Source organism: Lynx rufus, unplaced genomic scaffold (assembly GCF_022079265.1).
Source record: "Lynx rufus isolate CCGP_SWC_20201006 ecotype Redwood Valley unplaced genomic scaffold, mLynRuf1.p SCAF_12, whole genome shotgun sequence".
In the NCBI taxonomy this organism is placed as follows: Eukaryota; Metazoa; Chordata; class Mammalia; order Carnivora; family Felidae; genus Lynx; species Lynx rufus.
The window spans coordinates 52,372,685-52,396,612 of NW_025814826.1; the positions used below are offsets into that span (position 1 = coordinate 52,372,685).

The 23,928-nt window shown below is 38.6% G+C and overlaps 1 protein-coding gene across 1 annotated transcript in view; it reads left to right on the forward strand.

Annotated features, from left to right (window-relative positions):
• Positions 1-23,421, forward strand: part of FAM91A1 (family with sequence similarity 91 member A1) — a 44,559-nt gene extending 21,138 nt beyond the window's left edge. Inside the window, exons 15-24 of the mRNA XM_047074154.1 lie at positions 1,049-1,181; positions 5,569-5,717; positions 7,034-7,168; positions 7,328-7,441; positions 11,348-11,420; positions 14,114-14,263; positions 16,228-16,332; positions 16,839-16,962; positions 18,229-18,298; positions 19,621-23,421. Of these exons, the coding sequence (XP_046930110.1) occupies positions 1,049-1,181; positions 5,569-5,717; positions 7,034-7,168; positions 7,328-7,441; positions 11,348-11,420; positions 14,114-14,263; positions 16,228-16,332; positions 16,839-16,962; positions 18,229-18,298; positions 19,621-19,806 (1,239 nt within the window). The 3' untranslated portion in view covers positions 19,807-23,421. The remainder of the gene's footprint in view (positions 1-1,048; positions 1,182-5,568; positions 5,718-7,033; positions 7,169-7,327; positions 7,442-11,347; positions 11,421-14,113; positions 14,264-16,227; positions 16,333-16,838; positions 16,963-18,228; positions 18,299-19,620) is intronic.
• Positions 23,422-23,928: the final 507 nt, after the last annotated feature.

Below are 23,928 nucleotides of genomic sequence, written 5' to 3' on the forward strand. Positions count from 1 at the left end.
TCTCTTATTGTTACCTTTATACATCCATTATTCCCTCAATACTTTTAACACCTTGTTAACCCCATTTCTTGTTGTGTATTATCTTGGAAAATTTGCCAATAAATTTTTTATTTTCTAGCACATTCTAAGTTCTGTTTTTCTGACTTTTATTTTTCTCACCTCCACTAGTCTTTTACCACGTTTAGCAAATTGGAAGATCACTTTATTTTTTATATATCTATATTCTCTTATATCACATAGTTATTTTTGGGAAGGCCTTTTAGTCTGAAGTCTAGTTTTTAAAAATAGTTTCTTAGCTATTTTTTAAGAAGCTTCATCTTGATGAGGCTTAAGTGGTTATCTTATTTTTTAATGCAGATCTAATTTAGTCATTTTCCCCTATAGACCTGTCTTTCCATTTCGTGTGTTGTTTCTGGGATGTGTGTGTTTTTACGTATGGAACAAGTACCTGACTCAGTGTCAGAAGAACATGCATTAAAATGAAGTCCAGTGAGCACAGCGGTTTTGTCCACTATTCAATCCATACATCCTAGACAGGTCATCCATAGCACATAGTAGGGACTCAGTGAATCCTCGTTGAATGAATTTAAGCTGTATATTTAGTAGCGTTGAAACAGCCGTGTTGAATCACATACTCCACTGAGCTTTGCAGCCAGTGATACAGAACTGTGGACACGGTGATGAGAATTAGGGGCGTAATTGGTGACCATGGATTGGAGTACTCTTCTGGAAGAAGCAGAATGTAGAATGTAGATCTTAGAGTTTTTTTAAGCACTCCATTTGAATCATATGTGAGACATACAACTTATATAATGGTGTAATTTAACATTATTTGGTTTGTTAGTTTTACTTGCTGAGATAATTTCTATCATCTTCAAGGATGTATTCAAATAGAAACTCAACTGAGATTTAAGCTAATGTTTCAGTATTGCCTGGGCAAATTTGTGGTTTATTGATTCTTAATGTCTTAATATCTCTACTGTATGGTTACATATTAGGATGAATGGTTTGAGAGTGGTACTGCAAAACTTATTTTCTCTTGGTTTAGGTTCAGAGCACTGGTGAAGGAGAAGCACAGAGATATTTTGATCATGCACTTACTCTGAGAAACACAATATTGTTTCTGCGTCATAATAAAGATCTAGTTGCACAAACTGCACAGCCAGACCAGCCCAATTATGGTATGATAAATGTACTTGATTTTGAAGACATGATCCTATGGAACTTCTTTAAGAAATTAAACAGGTCACGCTCACTTATTTAATACATTTTGTGTAGATGGCATGTCGAGTTTGCAACTAAAGGCTTGTTTTGTGAATTTCTTTGCTCGTGAACTCTTTCTTACCTTATTTTACTCTTTCTCCTTTCTTATGTGCCACTGTAGTATTTGTAGCATTTAAATCTGTTCAGTACCTATAAGAAGGGTTGGAGTGTTTAATTTGTTTAAGTGGCTGGACAGAATTTAGAACAGGCCTCAGTTTGAGGGGTGAACAAGTGCCAAAATGTAGTTGTTTTAAGAAGCATAAAATTTCATGAGTGAAAGATTCCATTGTAAAAAATAATAAACAGGAGCTTCCTATTGAAATGCTGCTGTAATATTTACTAAAGTATTTTACACTAACAAATAAAAAAGAGGACGGAGAACCTTTTTAAAGAGTAAAAGAAGTAGTGACCCTTGTAATCTGTGATGAGCCCTGCTGTGGCGATCACCTGGCATGCGCTGTCAGTGTTGGGATAGATGAGGGTTCCCAAACTGGGGGTCAGTGGATGGTAGGTCCTGCGTTGTGCAGCGCCATCCAGGAATATATGTTTTGAGAAGATGACGTGGCCTGGGCACCAGTGAAGAGCATTTGGCTCAGATCCTCAGACATTCGCAGGAGCTGCATCTCGGAAGTCTGTGAAATCTTGGCACCACGATAATATTTACTCTCACTCATTCTTTCATTCACTTGGAAGTTCTGTTTTCTGGCCAAGAACCTTCGAGTGTCTTAGTGACATCCATTCTCATTCTACTTCTTTCACTAGCATCTGGCTTTCTTTTCAACTCCATTTAAAAATTTAAGGACGGAATCAGTTGTCACTCCACAAAAGTGGTTGTGGAGGTGACCGCAAAGCTGCCAGGTGGTTGAGCTGAGTGAGGCTGGACACGCTCAGTTTCCTGTGACTGGGCTCTGCAACCTTTGCGTGTCAGGTGCAGAGATAGACGTGAGCAGAAAGAGGAACGGTCCCATGCTGGGGCTCTTTTTGAGATTGTTCGTAAATAGTTAAAACTGAGACTATTAAATCAAATGCCAAGCGGCCAAAGCACTTACTCATAAGCGTTTGTTAATAGTAACCTTTTTTTGGCTACCAAATGTTAGATCATGTGACCTGAGCAATGAGCAGCACAATCTTGAAGATGTCTTTGTACGCAAAAGTTACCGGGACTTTTTAGTGACTTATGGAGATAACAGGTTAGAGTATTTGAAATACTCTGCTATAACCATCTTAAAATATATCATCCTTCCGTGCTCATGATAGAATGCAGGGATGTTGGTGCTAGTGGCCAGGCAAGTTTAACTCATTTTATAGATAAAGAAATTGAAGGTTGTCTCAGTCAGATTTCCCGCCCATATAAATTATGGTCTGTATGATCAGTCAGTGGAAGAAATGGGATTTAAATCCATGTCTCTTGAATTTTTTTTTTTTTTTGCTCTGTCCCTTTTATTAACTTCTCTTGAGCACTAAGCTTTTTTTTTTTAATTTTTTTAATGTTATTTATTTTTGAGAGAGAGTGAGAGAGAGAGACAGAGCATGAGTGGGGGGAGGGGCAGAGAGAGAGGGAGAGATAGAATCCAAAGCAGGCTCCAGGCTCTGAGCTGTAAGCGCAGAACTCAACACGGGGCTCAAACCCATAAACCACAAGATCGTGACCTGAGTTGAAATCGGACGCTCAACCAACTGAGCCACCCAGGTACCCCAGGCACTAAGCTTTTTATTGATTTATTCATAAACGACCTCTCAGTAATCTGGACTAAACTTTTTCACCATTAATTTATGTACCAAAATGTATGTTAAAGGGAAAACCTAAACCTTATCTGTGTGAAAGTAGTTAAGTTTATTTTTCTAACCTCGGAGGTTGGCTTGATACTTGACGGGTTTTGGGTACCAGTTAAAGCTTTTGTTGTTTAGTCTCTCCTCTCTCAGATTTTTTTTATCATTTTTTCACTTGTGGCTGTGATTTCTCCATTTTATTAAATTTGCTTTTGAATTGTTGTACTTAAACATAAGTTTCTCTACTCTTTATAGAACTTTTCCCCTTCTCTCCTCTTCCTAAGCCAACTGCTCACCTCTCATTGTACTTCAAAATGAACATCACATCTGGGTCCAGCCAGTCTTGTCTTATAGCTGCTTTCGGTTCTCTGTCTTTCCTTTGTTTGCCAGAGGTGTGGACCCGATGTTCTTCCTGACATCTGTAGGACTCTCTCTCCTCCATTAACATTAAATCACAGACTCCCTGCGGTTTTTATTTTTTTAAACATCCTATTTGGAAATATTTTAAATTTACTAAAACGAATAAAAGTAGTATAATTACTTTCAGCCCAGAATTTGGGAGTAAGTGAAGTATCATGGTGTTAACTCCACTAAATTTTTCAGGGTATGTTTCTTTTCTATTTTTTTTAGTGTTTATTTTTGAGACAGTGCAAGCGGGGGAGGGGCCGAGGGAGAGGGAGACAGAATCAGAAACAGGCTTCAGGCTGAGCTGTCAGCACAGAGCCTGTCGAGGGGCTCGAACTCACGAACCGTGAGATCGTGATATGAGCCAGAGTCAGACACTTAACTGACAGCCACCCAGGCGCCTCCTCTCAGGGTATGTTTCCTAAGAATGGGGCTATGCCCTCACATCAACTTCAGAAAATGTAATGTTGATACAGTAATCTACCGTTTGTATTCCAGTTTATCAGTTGACCTAATCATGTCCTTCATAGCATTTTCGCCCTTCAAGTGCAGGATCTGGTTTAAGATCAGATCTGCATGAAATTGTTGTGTCTCCTCTATCTCCTTTATTCTGGAACAAATCTGTAACCTTTTTAGTCCTTTAGAACATTCTTTTTTAAGAATATAGTCCCTTTTTGTTGGTTTTACCAGAAAGTTTCTCACCTGGGGTGTAGGTGATGTTTCATTGTGTTTAGTAGATTCAGGTTGTGCGCTCAAGTCTAGAGTATCATGTAAGTAATGTCATGTTCTAAGGGTATGACATCTGGATGCATGTGATTTCCATCTGTCCCCCATTGTAATGGTAATTTTGATCACCCAGTTGATGTGTTTTCTGATATTTCCACCGTACAGTTAATTATTCTCCCCACCCTCAACTACTAAGTAATCTGTGGGCAGATACTTGGAGACCATGCACGTATCCTACTCCTCATCAGTATTTCCTCTCAGATGGAGCATCCAGTGATGGTCCTGTCTGAACCATCCTTCACTGTGATGGCTGCAGGTTGATCACTTTTTTCCAATTCCAGTATTTCTTCCAGTGACAGCTGGGACTAGGCATTCTTTCATATTCTCAGTATGGATTGATGAATTCCTATTTTTTTCAGTGGCTTATAATCAGTCATTGCTCTCTTAATTCGTATGCTGCAGTTGTCTCAGGTTTTGCCAGTGGGTTTCCCTTCAAGCCGGCTCCTGTTTTCTTGTGCCATGCCTCCATCCTTTAAATTTTTTCTTTTTTTTTTTTTTTACTTTTGTCGCAGTTCTTTTCTCTCTGGCAAAACAGTGTTATCTTGTCTTGTACTTCTGTCCCATTCCTGGAATCAGCCTTTTCTCTTAGGAGCCTGGTTTCTCATACTAGGGTATGATATTAAAGACCAAGGTCCTGGTGCTAGTTGTGCTCAGTGCTTCTGTGCCCTTCCAGCAGGCCATGTGTTTTTTGATTCATTCTTGGCTTGAGGGAGAGATGGGCCAACTTGACCTTCCAAAGTTTCTTTCAGCCTTAAATATCTCTTTTTAGAGGGCAAACAGAATTGGTATTTTCCGAAAGGATCAAGAATGGGAACACTTAAAATCTGTTGCATGCTGAGTGAGTTCATGCTTTACGGACCGGCAGTCTTGGGTACATATTGTTAGCTGAGGAACTCGTTCCTATGCCATACTCAGAACTTGGTCTTGAAGCTCTTTGTAGAAATCAGAAATTGGGGGAGGCAAGGTGACAGCTTTTTTTGTGGCACTTAGGTGTTCATAACATGCCATTGCCCTGGCGTGGCTGGGGATGGAGAGGAGGCAAGGTGGAGCAAGCACGTACTTTTAACGGAAGAGGTGGCCTCACAGAACACCAGTAGACCATTAATCTTTCTAGACCAGGGAATAAAGACCCTTAGTTTTAAGTCTTAAAGTGTCTTAGTGGTCTCCAAGGAAATTGGGCATTTTTAATAGAGATAACTCTGTGAAAACAATGTTTAAATATCAAGGCAATATTTTATTTTAGACATTTACAATATTTAAATATTTTACCAATATTTTGTCTTGGACATTTTTGCTTCACATTGTCAGTCTTTCACTCTATGTGTATGCTTGATCATAATTCAGGTTTTCCTCTGGATCTCTTACGCTGTGAAAGCCTTCTTGGTTTGGACCCTGCAACTTGTAGCAGAGTTCTGAACAAAAATTACACACTACTCGTCTCCATGGCTCCTCTCACCAACGAAATCCGGCCTGTGAGCAGCTGCACCCCTCAGGTAAAGAGCCACCTGGAGTGTCACTAGCCGTGGCATTTCAGACTTGGTCGTGGTGACTTGAAGAAGAGGCTTTCCGGTTTGATTGTGTTATCTCAATTTGCTGATACCAAATATGAAGATCAGGGATCAGTAAGCAGCTTTGTATTTTATGCTGTTGTAAGAAGTTCAGTTCGTTGGGGAGAGTTGGTGCATTTTATTCATGTATCATCTCGTGATTGGTGCCACGTTGAAGTTTTCTTGATGAATGCAGTATTTTAAAGAGAATGTTTTGGATGCTCTAGGAAGGAAGCCTGGATTGCCTTGAGGGATCAAGTCAGTTAGGAAAAATGAAATGTTTTAGAAGTAGGGCTAAGATGGTAAATAAACGGGAAAGATTGCGCTTGAAAGCTAGAACTTTAGTTATCTCTAAAACTGACTTGTGAAAATTACTGCTGCTCTTTTACTTTTTCAGTGTAATCAGTTGTGTATTTGTGTACTTTGCAAGGATGCCATTTCAAAGAGGGGGGGATCACATAGCTGTTCTTCAGGGCTGCATCCTGCCTGGTTTCCTAGATATGCGAGGTTAATGGTGTAGAAGAAAGGAAGGGATCCTTGAATAAGGTTGATTTCGTTGCTGTGCTGTTGTAGCTGCCCTGGTGAGCACACCTCCCTCACCTCCAAATTCGTCCTCTGTTCGGTAGGAGTGGTTACAGATTTTACATTGACCAACTTTTTTTTTTTTTTTTCATAATTCTTTGTGTGTCCCCCCAACCCTATCCCATATACACATTTTCTCCTGTTCTGTAACACGATTTCTAGGCACAGTAGGAATCCATGAACTGAAGGAATGGTAAGATGGATGGAAGGTTAGATAGTCCCTTTGTGAGGAATTGCATGTGACTAATGACAATGACTGACTTTGAAATAGAGCTTATTATTTGACAGGCACTGTTTTAAACCCTTTTGAGCAAGCGTACAATGTCTTTACAGGGTAGATATTTTGTTACCACATCACAGAAAAGCAAAGAAGTAACCTTCTTAAGGTGATACAGCGGGGGGGGGGGGGGGGGGGGGGGGGTGGCGAGGCCAAGATACAGACCTTGGTGTTTTCCTCCAGGGTCCATCTCCCAATTATGGTGATAAGACGTGCTTTCTCAATTCTGGAATAACATGGAAACCGCTTGGATGGAGCGTTTAAAATTTATTTTCATAAGAATAATAGCAGTGAGCATTTATGTGAGGCATTAGCTGTTTGTAAGACCATCCTTGGTCCCTTGTGAAATTTGGCTGCTTTTGAGAAGTATTACAACTTTATCTTACTCGTTTCACGATTACAGCACATTGGACCAGCTATCCCAGAAGTCAGTTCTGTCTGGTTTAAACTATACATTTATTACATCACCGGGCAAGGACCACCATCTCTTTTACTGTCCAAAGGTACAAGACTTCGAAAACTGCCAGATATATTCCAGGTATGTTGTGTGAGGTTTGTTTCTTTAGTTGTTTTTGAGGAGGGTAGAGATTGGTAAGCAGCATTATAGCATTGGATATAAACTGAGATCTTCTTAGTTTTTGTTTGTTTTTTAAAATTTCTAAATGCCATTTTATCTTCATTCATTTCTTTTCCGTAGGGTTATGATCGATTACTAATAACATCTTGGGGTCATGACCCTGGGGTAGTCCCTACGTCCAACGTGCTCACGATGCTGAATGATGCTTTAACACATTCGGCAGTTTTGATTCAGGTACAGTTGCTTTGTTTGAAACAACCAGTTTTGGATTTTTATTTTTAAAGATTCTAATTTGTTAAGTCACAGATGTCGGTGATTTGAAATTTGTAAAGCTGAAACATAAGAGATGAGATACGGATTTTTGCCCTGGCCTTTGTCTGGCAGTGTGGGAATCCCAGAAACAACATGGATTTTGTAGTGAGACCCAGACTTGAATTCCAGCTTCACATTTGCTACCTGTGTGGCCGTAATTGTTTGATACATGTAATCGCTCTATCAAGGTATAATTCACGTAGTGTACAGTTCACCAATTTAAATTGCACACTTCAGTGTTTTTTAGTGTAGTTGCAGGTATCCACAGCCATCATCAAGCTCAATTTTAGAACATTTTCATTACCTCAAAAAGAACTCCTGAACCTTTAGTTCTCAGTCCCCTAGTCCCCAGCCCCAAACAACACTAATCTACTCGCTCTTTCTCTAGAATCTTCTTCTGGGCATTTCACACACACAAAGTCACGTAATGTGTGGTCTTTTGTCACCGGTCTCTTTTACTTGGCAGAATGTTTTTGAGCTTCATCATGTTGTAGCGTGTTATCAGTCCATCATGAATCATTACTGCGTTCCTTTTTATGGCCAAATAAGAAGTCCCTTGTGCGAATATACCACGATCTGTTTTTCCCATTCATTGTTGATGGACACTTGGGTTGTTTCCACCTTTTGGCTATTAAGAATCATAGTAATCACTGTTGTAACTGTTCATTTATAGGTTTTTGTGTGGCCGTATTGTCATTTCTCTTAGGTGTGTGGTTAAGAGTGGAAACGCTGGATCATATGGCGATTCTGTGTGTAACTGTTTAAGGAACTTCCAGGCTGTTTTCCAGAGTGGCTGCACCACTTTCCATTCCCACCAGCACTTGGTATTATCTGACTTTTTAAGTTAGAACCCACCTGGTGGGTGTGAATGGTATCTCATAGTTTTGATTTGTGTTTTCTTGATGCCTGGTGATGGGGCCCTCTTTTCACATGCTAATGAGCTGTGTGACATTTTGAAGATACTTCTGTTAGTTTCCCACCCATGAAACGGAGATGGTGACATTTACTGTATAGCAACAAAAAATAATGTAGCAGCTAATGGTGAGATAAGCAATTTATAGTCCTAGGATTGTTGAGAGAATGAAATAAGAATGTGCTGAAGTGTGCGGCACACTTTCTGTTTCGTGATAGGTTCTCAATAAAGATTTCATTGGTTTATTCAACTATCAATCGTTATGTGCCATATTCTGTGCTAATTAACGTGGATATACAAATAAGTCACGGTCCCTGTGTTCAAGGGATTTAAGTCTGGTGGGAAAAGTTGCATAAGCAGCCAGTTTCAGTTTTTTGCTGAGTGCTGAATAGAATTATCTATGCTGCAAGCATTAGAGAGAAGTACCTAGTTCAGCCTTGAGGCAAGGAGAAAGGCTGAGGGGACACTCAGAGAAAATGAGACTCAGGCTGCATACAGAAGGATGATACAGAAGAGAGCCAGGTCAGGCACAGGGGTTAGCATGAATAAACCTGTGGGCAGAGATGTTTTTCTTTTCCTCCACTGCTATTTCCCTAGTGCCTAGAACAGCACCTGGCTCAGAGTAGCTACTTACGAGTGTTTTGATGTAGGCAGGCCCTGGAGAGTAGTGTGCCTTGACCCTTTTGCTACCGAGCTTTGACTGTACCCTATAGATTGATGAAAGAGAGCAAAGGGTGCTGAGCAGGGGATTTATGTGGTCAGTGTGTCTTGGGAAGATCAGCTTGGAGAGTATGCTGAGAAGGGTTGGGTAAGGTAAGATACTTGAAGCAAGAGGACCAATTAGCATTTGGTGTAGGAGTCCCGATAAGAGGGGAAGTCAGCCTAGATTAGAAGAATAAGTACTGAAAGGAGAAACTGGATTCAATAATTCTTACAAATTAAAATTAATAGAATTGATCAGATGTCTGAGAAGGCTGTGAGAAGAGGAAGGGTAGGATTCCTGGGGGGTTGGCTTGTGAAGGTGGAAGAATGGTGATATCCCTGCTTGAGCAAACAGAGGAGGAAGAGCCGGTTGATGGGGGTCAGGTGATGTGTGTTGTGTTTGGGGCAGGCTGAGTCTAAGGTGCCTGTGGGACATTTGGGTGGTAGGGCTATCTAGTCGGTAATGGAAAACATTTTGAAATCCAGACGAGAGTTGAACAGGAAGCATTGACTTGAGTGTCCGCATCAGCACGTGGAGGTAGTTGAAAGCACGAAGAACAGGATGCGTTCGCCAGCAGGGGGGACACCTAGCAGGGGTAGTGGTGGCAGATGAGATGACCTCCCAGGATGGATGAGACGTGGGCTGGAGTCAGTCTGCCTAAGTTAAAATCTTGATTCCACCATTTATTAGGAATCTTGGGCAAATTAAATAATCTTGAATTCCTTCACCTGCAGACTAAAGATAATGGTTCCTAAGGTCGTTGAAGTGAATGAGCGAATTGCACCATCTACATAAAATGCCTGTACCTGTGCCTAGCACACGGGACGGTCCCAGAAGGCGTTAGCCGTGTGGCGGTAGTGGTAGCAGATGTGGCCCAGTTTTAACGTGTTTATGAGGAGTTTTGTTTTTGCTAAAAAAGAATGCCTCTTTTATTTTAAGTTTCATGGGAGAAATTCATCTTGCTGGAACTTAAAACACAATTTTGATTAAAACCACGCTTTCATTGTAACAGCCTTGATTGGGGTATAAATCATAATGGTACCGATGAGGTAAAAGTGGGCTCCCAGAAGAAATACATTCGGGTTGTTATACGCACCATTGAAACGAGTGCAGTTTTTCTCTGAAATAATTTTTTTCTTGTGTATCAGAGTACTTTGAGTTTAAATAATGCAAAGGGTTTTTTCAGTGGAAAAATGTATAGATCCCCAGTGTTAAATTTTCTCTTGTAGCGATACTAAATACACATAAACATAAAATTAAGTTCTTCATTCTTATTATTCTTAAACAGTTATAAAACCAAAATCTGGGGATTTAAATTAAAAAAAAGAACCCTTTAAAACTAACAAAATTCAAATGAACATTAATTGAAAGTAATAGATAAAACTAAATTATTATTTGTAGCATGGGAGTGGGGTGGTTAGACTCAGATTTTTTTAATTCAGTTTTTGAGTTGATAGAACCTTCGCATGATTCAGAAATAAAACACTGTTAAAAGATGCATGGAGGAAAGTATCACTACCCTTCCAACACTATCTTCCCAGTTCTCCCCATTTCTTTTCCTAATCAGATACATTTTTAGTTTCTGCTGTACTCGTCTAGAACTTCTTTATGCAGATGCAAGCCAACACACAGTGCTATATCCCCATGCTTTTTTCACTTAGCAACTGGAGACCTTTCCATTTCCGTTCATAGGGAGCTTTTTTTTTTCTTTTTTTTCTTTTTTTTCTGGTAGCTGCATTGAAAATACATACGTTGATTTGTTTAACCCCAGTTGGGGGCATTCATAATCATATAATTTTGAATATGTCACTGAGTACAGGTGTTTGAGTTTTGCATTCCTAGTTCATGATATGCCAGGTGACTGATGATGGGATTCCTTCACCACTTTTCCTCTCTCGGACCTGCAGCTAACCCTTGTATGAGTGTGCCTGATTTCAGTCTTCAGTTGTCTCACACCTGATGTACCTGTTCAGTCGGCCTCTCTTTATCTAAAGTTAGCCGTACACTCATTTAGAGACACATTGTCCTATAGGTTAATACACACTTAAGGTCTTTGCTTGCTGAGAAAAATTAAAAATTGTTGAAAGATTTTTGATGGTATGTTAGTGTAGAATATGCCATCACATGGCACAGTCTTATTTATTGTTTGACTATCTGTTACTGGAAATACAGATTTCTTGTATAACTTTCAACTGTGTTTCTTCATGTTTAGGGACATGGTTTGCATGGGATAGGAGAAACTGTCCACATACCTTTTCCATTTGATGAAACAGAACTACAAGGAGGTATCTTGCTTTTAAATTATATCTGAGTTCTTTATCATTAATCTTTGTCAACAGTTTGGTAGAAAACATAGCAGGAAGTGAATTCTTAAAACTTTGAGTTCAAGAGTCTTTAAAAAAATTTTTTTTTTAATGTTCATTAATTTTTGAGAGAGAGAAAGCTCAGGCCCATAAGTTGGGGAGGGGCAGAGAGAGAGGGAGACACAGAATCGAAAGGTCTCAGGCTCTGAGTTGTCAGCACAGAGCCTGACGGTGGGGCTCGAACCCATGAACCGTGAGATCATGACCCGAAACGAAGTCAGACACTCAACTTACTGGGCCACCTAGACACCCTAGTTCTAGGGTCTTATCATTGCCACTTTTAAAGAGTATTGGCAAAGGTAGTTTTCTTTCTTTCTTTCTTTTTATTATAATTTATTGGCAAATTGGCTAACATACAATGTATAAAGTGTGCTCTTGGTTTTTGGGGTAGATTCCTGTGGTTTATCGCTTACATACAACACCCGGTGCTCATCCCAACAGCAAAGGTAGTTTTCTGTCATGTGCCTTTTCCCATAAAGAACTAGTAGAATAAGACTTATTTAGGATCTTTGAAGGAATACTAGTTTGCCTTGGAGATGAAGAGAATCAGTAGGTCTCTGTTTAGGTGAAAGACTAGATTTTCCTGTCTGTTTAGCCTTTTACTTTTCTTTTATTGTTTATTTGGAGGCTGGGGGAGAAGAATTCACAGGGAATTTTTTTACCTTAGAAAGCCAGTTTTTTCTTTCCCAGTGTTACGTACTATTTGCCTCCCTCTTCCAACCCAGGAGCTTTTTTAGGTGATTTAGAAATACATGCCATTGAATATGGGTATAATACTTTACAGTTTACAGAGTACCTGCATGTATTTCCTCTTTCAGCATTTGATTTTGTTGTTAAATGTTACTTTTTGCAATTAGGATTTGAGTGGATTATAGAGTTTGAACTAAATAAAGGTAGTTAGAATCAAGGGCAGGGGGAAAACCCGTTTAAAGTGTTCTCTTTCTAGAATTGGATGTGAACTAAGTACATTTGGTATAAGATGTTCAGAGAATATCTGTTAAAAGCAAATTTATTCTTCCTTTTGTTTAATATAGGAGATGACCCTTTCTCTGTCAAATATTAGGAAGGTATATATGTTCAAAAGAAAAATAATACGATTAAAACTTAACATATATCTATATAGCACTACTCCATGTAAAATTGCTGTTGTATAATCTTATTTTTCTGGTTCTTAGAGCCATCTTGCTTGAATTTTTAGAAAGCAGTGAATGGTTCAAGTAATCTAATTTTTGTTAGTTTATATAAGAACTTAATGTTCTCCCAAAATAATAGAGTGAGGGAAAGGAAGATTTTTAAAATATCTTTTTCCTTTTCACATAGCCAGACTGCGGAAGCCTCATGTTTGAAATTAAGTTCTCTCTCTTGCCTGTTGTGAATAAATGTGTACAAAGTTTAGAGAAGAGTTTTCTCTTCCAAAAAATAGCCCCTTTTCAATAAGTACTTCTCTGCAATTAAACTTTGCTATTTAATCCTCTGATACTTTATAAATTCTGTGGAGGGGCGCCTAGGTGGTTCAGTCGATTAAGCATCCGACCTCGGCTCAGGTCATGATCTCATGGTTCGTGAGTTCGAGCCCCACATCAGGCTGCACTGAGAGTGCAAAGCCTGCTTCCGACCCTCTGTCTCCCTCTCTCTCTCTGCTCCTCCCTTGTTTGCACACATTCCCATTCTCTCTCTCTCTCTCTCTGTCTCTCTCTCTCAAAAATAAACATTTTACAAAAATAAATTCTGTGGAAAAATATTAGTTCACCTGAAGATACAGGCTAGTGACAACAGGATCTTAAAATTTATACAAAATCTCAAAAACTGATTAATAGCTCTCTTGCCTTGAGAGATTGTGTGAATTATAAAAGAATCTTCATATCTGAGTATAGAGCATATTTCTGTTACAGAAGTTCATGTATTTATAAAACTTGCACTGGTATTTGAATAATTTATTAAGGATATAATTTCAAGTCCTTTTTGGCTTTTGTCTAAATAGGAATAATTTTACTTTAAAAAGGTTTTCAAAAATATAATATGTGTTTAATACATTTCAAAAATGTAATGTGTATGTAGTACATAGAAGCCCAACAAGGAAGCATTTGAGGCAGAATAGAACCACGAAGAGAAGTCTAGAGAATTTGCCACTGACCAGCCCAATTTTTTATTTTATTTTTTTATTAAAAAAATATGTATTTTTTAATGTTTGTTTTTGAGAGAGAGAGGCAGAGCATGAGTGGGAGGGAGACACAGAATCTGAAGCAGGTTCCAGGCTCTGTGCTGATAGCACAGAGCCTGATGTGAGACTTGAACCCACGAACTGTGAGATCATGACCTGAGCTGAAGTTGGACACTCAACCAACTGAGCCACCCAGGCGCCCCTGACCGGTCCCTGTTTGCTTGCTTAGCACATAGTTTGTTCTGATACCGTAAATGCCTCCTGGAGGCTATAAATAAATCTGTGTATGCCAGCCTTTTCCATTCACAAGTAGGTTTTTGTTGGAATCAGTGTTGATAGATTCAAGTATAAAAGGAGTTCTGAGAATTGTTCAATAAAGGTATATTTACATTTTTGATGTTGTTTTATGTTACAAAACTGTACTTACAGTGTCATGTCACCTCTTTGTTCTTAGAGTTCACTCGCGTCAACATGAGTGTTCATAAAGCCTTGCAGATATTAAGGAACAAAGTGGATCTGCAGCATTTTTGTGGATATGTCACCGTGTTGAATGCTTCGAGCCGCCTTGCACACAGAAAACTCAGTGACGCTTCTGATGAGAGAGGTCAGCCAGTGGTTGGGTTCCCTGAATTAAGGTGGTTGTACTGAGTTTATTGCAATCTTAGTATTTTAAGAAGCAGGGACTCTTGTGGGGATGTCCACACTAAGTATTATGTAATACTTAGTGTTTTTTCACTAAGGTGAGAAAATATTCTGTGACATCATTTGGACTAATATCAGTTGTTCAGATAGAGAAAATACAGAAGTACTGACCTGGGGTTAGAGTACGGAGTGGTTTTTAGGTTTTAGCCCTTTCTTTACTGTTGGCTCTGTGGTAATAGGCTTTAAATTAAGTTCCTCTGTGAAGTGATGGCTTCAGAACTTGAGTCTCTTTGTAAAGAGGTTTCCAAAGTAGAATTAACAGGTTTTTTTTTTTTTCCCCATTCAGCCTTTCTTTTTCTGTCAAAGGCACCACTGTCTCAATGACCCAGGCCTAAAATCTTGTCTTTGCCTCTTCCTTTTTTTTTTCACGCTGTCCACTTTGTTTCCACGTTCTGGGGAATTAGTCTTTAGAAGTGTCTCTCATATCCTTTCTTCTCTTCTCATTTCTTTTGAAATTCTCTGTAACTGTCCTTCTAACCTGTGTCTCAATACTGTAATCCTGAATCACTGCAGCCATTTCCTGCCTAGCCTTCCTGGCCTCATTCTCCTCTGTCTCCAGCCCATCTTGCGTATTGACAACAGTTAGTTTTCCTTTACTTTTTTAATTAAAGAATTTATTTGCATGTCACCTTCCCATGCTCACTGATTGTTTCCACTCTGGCCTAGTTTTGGCTTGTATGTGGCTTTGGTGGCCATAGTGCCAGCTCTGGTCCATGACTCTAGAAAACCTTTCAGTTCAATCGTCTGTCGTTGATTGACTATATTCCCTGAGCCTCTTAGTGTGCAATCCTGAGTAGATATGATTGATGTGCTAGCCATCCAGTGGATCGGATTGGCTCCCTCTGAGTTAAATATCCACCCCAAATATCCTTTACCTTTGGCCAGAAGATGTGAGTAAATTTTAACAGTTGACTGCCATGTATCACAGGGGCATTTCCATGTTTTATTTTTTCATTCCGCCAGCATTTATGGAGTACCTGCTGAGGTGCTAGAAAGATAGAAATTAGTAAGACCTAAGGAATGAAACCCTAGAAAGGGAGACAAGCAAGTGAGTCAGCCTGCCGCGTAGTGTTAAAATCTGTGCCAAAGCTTGGCATCAGCTCCATGTGCTGATGTAGGGCCGCGAAGGCATATCTCAGGCCAACTGAGCTATCAGAAAAGGCCTCTTAGAGCAGGTAAAGCTTGAAGTAAGTCTTGCAAAGTGAGGATTTGGGTACGTAAAAGATGGTTGCTGTGTATTTGGAGGGTAGCAGCCTTTCAGGCAGAGGGAATCAAGCAGTAGAGTAAGCTCATCTTGGCAAAAAGAAAGAATTTGTTGGAAAGTAGTAGAAAATGAGAGTAAAGAAGTTGGTAAGATCAGGAGATCTTGGAGGATCTTCAGTGCTGGAAGATACGAAGAGTCAAAGAATTTTGAAGAGGAATAACATAATCAGATTGCATATTTCCATGGGGATAGAAGCGACTTTGGTAAAGATCTAAGTGAAAGTCTAATAAACTTATGTTCTGCCTTTTGAGTCCTTGTTTCCTTTGGCCAGGGTTTTACAACCTCAGTGCCATTTATATTTTGAGCGGGATAATTGTTTGTTTTGGAGGACTGTCCTGTGCATTGTAGGATGTTTAGCATCCCTAGATATCAGTAGCATCCCTGTCCCCATTCACGACAACCACATAGGTCTCCAGACATCGTCAGAGGTCTCTTGGGGGACAAAATTGCCCCCTCCTTGGGAACTGCTTTAGGCTGAAGACTGTTCATTATTCTCCATTGTCATTCCTGTTGCTGGAGTCTTCTCTTTCGTTAGAACCGATTTACTGACGACTTGTGCCGACTACTAAACCCTAACATTGTGTATGTCCTTTAATTACAAGGAGACCCTGATTTGGCTTCTGGCTCAGATGTAAATGGGAGCACAGAGTCATTTGAAATGGTCATTGAGGAAGCAACTCTAGACTCGGCAACAAAACACAACTCTGGTAAGGCTTTAAGAATTAATTTGTAGCTTTAGACTAGTTTCTGATGTTTAACTCTTCTGTTACATCATTTGGATGGCATTTGTCTGCTCTATTTATCCACAGTGGGCCTTTTAGTAAGCATTTACCAGGAAACATTTTTTTATGTTTAGAGTAACAATTAAAGTATTATAAAAACATGATCTGAGAATGACTTCAGTTGCGTTTTTCCTATGTTAAATTCTTTCATCCTGTAGTTGTCTTATGATATCTTTTTTGGGGGGAAAAGACCATTTTGAACATCTGATGAAAGCTTTGTACCTTCTCCCCAGAAGCACGTACATGCTCAAGAAAGATTCTTTCCTGTTTCAGAGATTCACTGACCTCTCTGAATCCTCTCCCCTGTTAAGCCCATTGCTGGATACCGCGGGGGTAGGAGGAATCTGAAAATTTATGAGCCTCAGTTAAACCCTGGTCAGTCATAATATATGTGACTACCTATGTGACTAACAGCTGTGTGCCCTTTGTAGCTGCCACAACAGAAGCGGATTGGGTTCCTCTTGAGCTGTGCTTTGGAATTCCATTGTTTAGTTCTGAATTAAACCGGAAAGTTTGTAGAAAAATTGCGACACACGGCCTTTGCAGAAAAGAGAGGTGAGGGTTTGTATTCATTGTCATCTTTTCATTTGTGAGACTTCTAGGCTCTCAGTTGTTACATCTTATTTTCTTCTATTTCACACATGAGCATGGTAATTGCCTTGAGTATATTTGTTGATTGAATAGAGATTGCTAATTAAGGATTTTGCTGTATTTTTCAAAATTAAACTTCAGCACCTCAAAAATCTGACTTATGCAAACATTTGGGACACACGTTTTGGTTAATTTTAGTTATGTTAACTTAATTACCAGGTCTGGCGAGGTATATGAGATGATAAACCTAGTGTTTGTAATATGTATGTGTCTAGAACATTTCCCTTGTGCACTTCTGTCACTCTTAGCAAACACACGTTCAAATTATGTCATGTAAATAGTGGTTATCTATTATGGTGGAATTATAGCTGAATTTCTAAATTTTGTTCAGATTTCCATGTTTTCTAAAATGAGCACGTATTACTTCTCAGAGATGGTATGTAGGTTTTGTTTCCCATGCCTACTCTGATCTGTTGGGAGCAGTTGCTAAGAGGCAGTGTTGTGAAAGTTCTGCAACTTTGGAGCATATGGGAATATTCCTCAATCTCATTGTCTTGGTAGGGTGGCTGAGAGAGCTGATGTCCACAGGTCTCCTTGACTTCTTTTAGAAAACAAAGTTGTAGAAGTAATTCATTTAATTGGCTTAATATAGTTTATCAGAAGATTAAAAGTGCTCAGTCAACAAATAATTTCAGCAGTTCTCTGAAAGTAACATACATGAGTAAAAAAGTAGAAACACTAATAACAGCTTTAAAGATGGCCACCATGATTGTTACCAGTTTACATATTTGAAAAATATTTGATTTAGGTGGGTTGATGTGTATTAAATCTGTCAGGCTTTTTATCAGGATGTATTTTAAAATTACATTGGGTATTTGAAGTTTGTATCATAATTGTCATTCCTGCCTGAATTTTCGTTTTAAAAATTTTCTTTCATTTAACATTTATATTTGCTAATAGTTTAAACTCTTCCTCACAATAACTTCTCAGTTTTCGTTTTATACATGGTTTTTTATTTCAGAATGGTCCTTTTATGCACTGTTAAACTCCCTACTCTTAAAACTGGCAGAAATTTCACGGATGAGAACTACTGAAAAATGTTTTAATTTTTTATGTGATTAATCAGAATGTATTTACACATATAAATGCATTTAAATTGCTGAAATTATTGTGAGATATTAGTTCTTGCCATTAAAATTATATTTGTCTTAAAATTTCCCTTTTTTTCAGCCTTCAGAACCTCTTACATTCCAGTAGAAAACTCTCTCTACAAGTCCTTAACTTTGTCCACTCATTCCAGGTAACAAAACCCAAAAAATCCAAATGGTATTTGCATAGAGCTTTATAGGATGCAGAGCAGTTCTATGTCATGCTCAAGTGCAAAGAGTGCAAAGTGATGTTATTTAAAGACTTTTAACTGATGGGGCGTGTGAGCGGGGGAGGGGCAGAAGAGGGTGGGGGGTGGACAGAGGATCCAAAGCAGGCTCTGTGCTGACAGCAGCAGCTGGATGCGGGGCTTGAACTCATGAACTGTGAGATCATGACCTGAGCCGAAGTCAGATGCTCAACCAACTGGGCCACCCAGGCGCCCCAGTTGTTAAAGACTTTTAAATAGGAATGACATTATTTCTGATTGCCTGTTTTAAAAAATTAGTTACTGTTCAGAAAGCAGATGAAAAAGGGACAAGCATAAAAGCAAGACTAGTTCAGAGAATGTTATAATAGCCCAGGTGAGAATTTTTGGTAGCTGAGCTCCCCTTTTCATTAAAAATAGCCCCAAAGTTTGCATGTATCCATAATAAAGGTTGATTGCACATATATACTGTTATATCAACAAATGATATTATAAAGCATACACAAAAATAGAAATTTTGTAAGGATGTAATAGTCGATAGAGCATTTGTAAGATTTTTACAGTCCCGTGCCCTGCTTTGGAGTGAGTACCCCACTTTGGAAACCACTGGCCCAGACTGGGTGGCGGGCTCTGTTGACTGTATCAAGCAGTTTGGGATACACGTTGGATGTAGACGGATTGACCTGATTAACTCAATGTGAGGAAAAGATTGAGGGTGTGGTGAGGAAGGGAAGACTCAAGAATGAGTCTCCTGTTTCTGGACTAGCTTCGTGTGTGGAGTAGGGAAGGCTGGCGAGGAATTGGAGAATTAAGGTCATGGACATGGTAAGTGTGGAACATGTGGCGAAACATCCAGGAGCAGATGTCAGCTCGGTGCATGTTTGAGCCTGGAGTCCTGGGGAGAGGTCTGTGCTAAGTGTTACGGGAGTCTGAGAGCCTTGGGAGCATGGAGTGTTCTGGGTGCTTAATGTCACGTGAGGGGTTTTTAGAGATTGTTGAAGAATTAACTTTTTTCTTGTCCTCTGGCCTCCTAGCCTATTTTTGTTTATTTCTAAGCGCTTATCGTGGTATGACTTGTGTCAGTCATTACCGCGTACAGTAATTCCGCTGTTTGATTATTGGGGATTGTGACGTAGATCTTGGCATCTCCCACAGTGCTTTGCATCCCAGAAACATTTCTTGGGCAAAGTCTGTATTTGTAACTAGCTATGTTCAGTGGTTTGGTAAAGTGTCGAATATGGGATTTTTTCTCTTCCTTGGTCTTCTAGGAAGGTGCTTCCACACTGGATGTTCACACAGAGGCCAGCTTTTCCAGTGTGCCTTCACAGTCCTCCTGTGCCGACACGGGAGTTCCGCTTCCTGCAAAGAACTTAATATTTAAAGATGGTGTCTTATCAGAGTGGAGTGGACGGTCACCTTCCTCACTTCTTGTTGCTAATCTCCATTTGCAATAATTTCGTTCCACCATGCATTGCTCACACTTTCTGCCTTTTTTTTTTTCTTAACGTAGCTTTATAGTGCCCGCCACTAAGAAGCACCCTGCTGCTACAGTGCACTTCATGCTTAACTGATGTGAAGAGATTGGGGAACATGTTCATGTTTTCTAAAGTTTTCCTCATTATTGCACTTCCTAATGCAACAAAGAGCTTTTTAGCAGCCTGCACTGTATTTTTTACCTTGAGACAATCTGCATTTCTTTTATAAAACTGAGGATATACTTTATAGGCTTTATGATGACTGTTACGTTTATAAGCAGTCACTATGAATATTGCAGTGGTAATTTTATATGTTAGTTTATCAAACATAAATCTTGTTTAATTTTATATTTTGTTACCTACTCTTTAGGGGATCACAGGAAGAGGTGGAACTCTTCCCCTGAAAAGGCTTCTTGGTACTTAAAAGTAGCAAAACTATAAAACAATAAACATCCAGTTTTGAGAGATGATATGATGGGGCATTAAGAATTTCTGTGGATGTCTGTAAATTATGTATATGAGTTGAACATTGTTGAAGGTATGTAAATCAGCATAGTTATGTATAACTTAACCTTGATTTATAAGGTCTTAACTCAGACTCTGACTATACATTGACATCTCATGAGAAGCTTTGGAAAACATTCTATTTTTAAACAACATTTATATGTGGACTTCTGTCGTCACTCACTTTGGGCTTTATATTTTCATAGAGTCTTTATGGAAAAATAGAATTTGTTTTCCACTGTTGTAACTGTGGCTGCTGCACGTTTTTACCCACATTTATTTTTTGTTTAGTAGCTTTACCAATGAATTGTTATGAAATCGAATTTGGTGTTTAAAAACCAAGGATTGTGATTTTAGGTTAGAATTACATATTTAGAGGCATTAAGGCTATATGTCTTCTGATCAAAACACTTGGTGATAAACCTACTTTGAAGACATTCTTAGGCAATCTGGACCTTAAATTTGTGTGAATAGTTTTGGAGGGACTGATAAAGAAAAATTGAGCAATTTCAAAATGTTTCTCGAATCATTAATTCTTTTAGATCTCAAATGTTAATTAGAATAATTGGAATCACTTTCTAGATTTTTTAAGTTACCTTCTTTGGGAAGTTTGTGCAGTGTTCTAGTTTAGTGTAGCTCTTCTCATAGGATAACGGTTTGCTTGTTTAAAACTGTAACCAAACTAACTGGTCAAACAACATATATCTAAAAACACTTAAAGCATTAGAAAATTTGGGAATGTTATAACCTAAACATTTTTGCTGATAATTTTTGGTCATTTATAGAACTGATATTTGTGTATTTAACATACTTCTGGAAATATATGCCTTTCTTAAAACTGTTAACATAACCATGCATTCAATACCATGGCCTACCTATAGAATCGAATATCTTGGAGCAGGTTACCTGTGGCACACGGTCAGTGCTGTGTTTGGGGTAAGTGCAGTAACGTTTAGTTTTCTACTTTGTCTTATATGAGGTAGAAATCAAGTGTATGTTATAAATGTTTGTCTATAAAAGGAAAAATACATACTAATATTAAAATAATTTCTTATGACTGTGAATCACTCATTTATTTTTCCAATAATTGATATTGTACATTCCTAGTGCTATTAGGTATGTATGTAACTTACAGTTTTTCAACTGAAAGTTGTAAGTATTTCATTTGATCAGGGCTCTTTAATCTCATTTTCATTTGCTTTGTTTATATTAACTGTAGTTATTTTATTTATTCCTGTATTAACAATCTAAGCCTACTGTAATGACATGTACACTAATAAAGAATCGAATAATTTGTAGTTGTTGGCAGTGAACCCAGTTGGTGGTTAATTGAAAACTTAAAATATGGGAGTGATTTGCTGCTATATTACCTTTGAGAGAATAGAGGAAGAAATAGAACCTAACAGTGATCATGAATTTTAGGGAAAATACTGGAAAACATGTGGACAACTCTGATTTCTCCGGTGAATGGAGAAAGTTCTGATTCCCAGCTGGAAACCTCTCATATGTTTAAGGAGGGAGAATCTGCTTTGTAGAGCTGTTAGTAAAATGTGAAAGCTGCTTTTGTGCTTTGCTTTATGAACTTGGCTTTGTTTCATTCATATGTTAACTCACGTAAAGATGTATCTCCTAAATCTTACAAGTTTTGATCCAGTTCAGCAACATGTTAAATTTTAAATACAGACTTTATTATTTGCCAAAGAAGACTTAAGAAAGAATTCTAAAGTAATTTCATTTGGCTTTGTGCTACCTCCCCATTCGATTCCCCCCTTAATGTAGCTTAAACCATGGGAAACGTTCTTTAGAAACCAAGAGAAAACGAAGTCACAGAGGACATAGAATTTAGCATGGTCCAGATTAACCTCTCAGGTGGGTCTAAAGAAATACAACTTTATGTCATTTACAAACATACCAGGTTTTCTTGATTCCTTTCTTTCTTTCATTTTAAGTATGTAATCAGATGATTTTGTATTTGTTTTTTGGGGGGGAATATCACTTTTCTTTTACTTGATGTATTCAATATTCTCTGCCATTCATGTTTCTATTTTATGTTCAGTGTTTCAAATACAGTTTGTATTTATAGATCTTGAAGTACCAAAACTGTAAGTGAGTACAGTGGACTGTTTTCTGGTATGATGTTAATATTATACAACAAAATGTATAAAGTGTTGTCAATTTGATTATTGACACCTTATAATATGTTTACAATAAACTGTGGTGTTGATCAAATTACTGTGGACATGTGTATATAATCTGTAAGTCCCTTTCTCAGTATTAAATACAGCACCTCAATACTAAATGCTTTCAGTGCTGTGGCTTTCCTACGTGTTTTTTTAATGACCTTTTTACTTTAGAATAATTTCAGATTTATAGGAAAGTTGCAGAGAGTCCAGAGATGTTCCTTCTACCCTTCCCCACGCTTCCCTTAAAGTTAACACCTTGTGTAAACTATGGCATTTATTTGTCAAAATTCAGAAATTAACCTTGGGACAGTTCTGTTAACTATGTCTACTACGGACTTTATTTGGTTTCTGTTTTCCACTAATGTCTTTCTGCTGTTCTAGGAGCAGTCCAGGACACCACACCGCATTCATTTATTTAGTCGTTAATGCCTCCTTTGTCTCTTCCAGTCTGTGACAGTTAGTCTTTCAAGACCTTGACACTGTGAACAGTACTGATTGGTTATTTTGTACAGTGATCCTTAATGTGGGTTTGTCGGACGTTTTCTTGTGAGTAGATTTGAGGTTATGCTTTATCAGGAAGGAGAGCACAGAGTTGATGTGCCCTTCTACACTGTATAATATCAAGTACATGATGTTAGTAGGTATTACCGGTGATAGTCCTTCATTGGCTAGGTTGGTGCCCACTAGGTCTTTCCACTGTATTTTTTCACTTTCTGTACTTTTTTTTCCTTTGGAAGTGAATTACTAAATCTAGCCCACAGTCAAGAGGAGGGGACAGTGTATATATTATTTAGCATTTTTCTTAAAGAAAATTTGTTCCTCTTTCCTATTCATTTGATACTTTGTATTAATATGTGATTGTGGCAGTTTATTTTCTGCTTTAGATTAAAATCTAATACCGTTGTAATTTACTGGGTGAATTATTTCAGCTTTGGGACTCTTTGAGGTTGGCTCCTAAATTCTTTTGACATGCTTTTTCTAAGACCATATTTTTACCTTTTAGCACTGCCAAGTATTATCTGAGTGTCATTCCTAGAATTAGCTATTTCTCCAAGAAGCCCTCGTTTCTTTCATTGGAGAACAGTATTTTTTTTTTTTTTTAATGTTTATTTATCTTTGAGAGAGAGACAGAGTGCGAGCTGAGGAGGAGCAGAGAGAGAGAGAGAAAGACAGAATCAGAAGCAGGCTCCAGGCTCTGAGCTGTCAGCACAGACCCCGACGCAGGGCTCGAACCCACAAACTGTGAGATTTTGAACTGAGCTGAAGTCGGTCGCTTAACCAACTGAGGCACCCAGGCATCTCTAGAGAAAGGTATTTAGAAACAAAGATCTGGATGTTGGATGTGCTCACTGCTACTGCTGCTGTGGTTTTTCAGTGAAATGTGCTAAGAGATGACAAATACGCATACTGACCA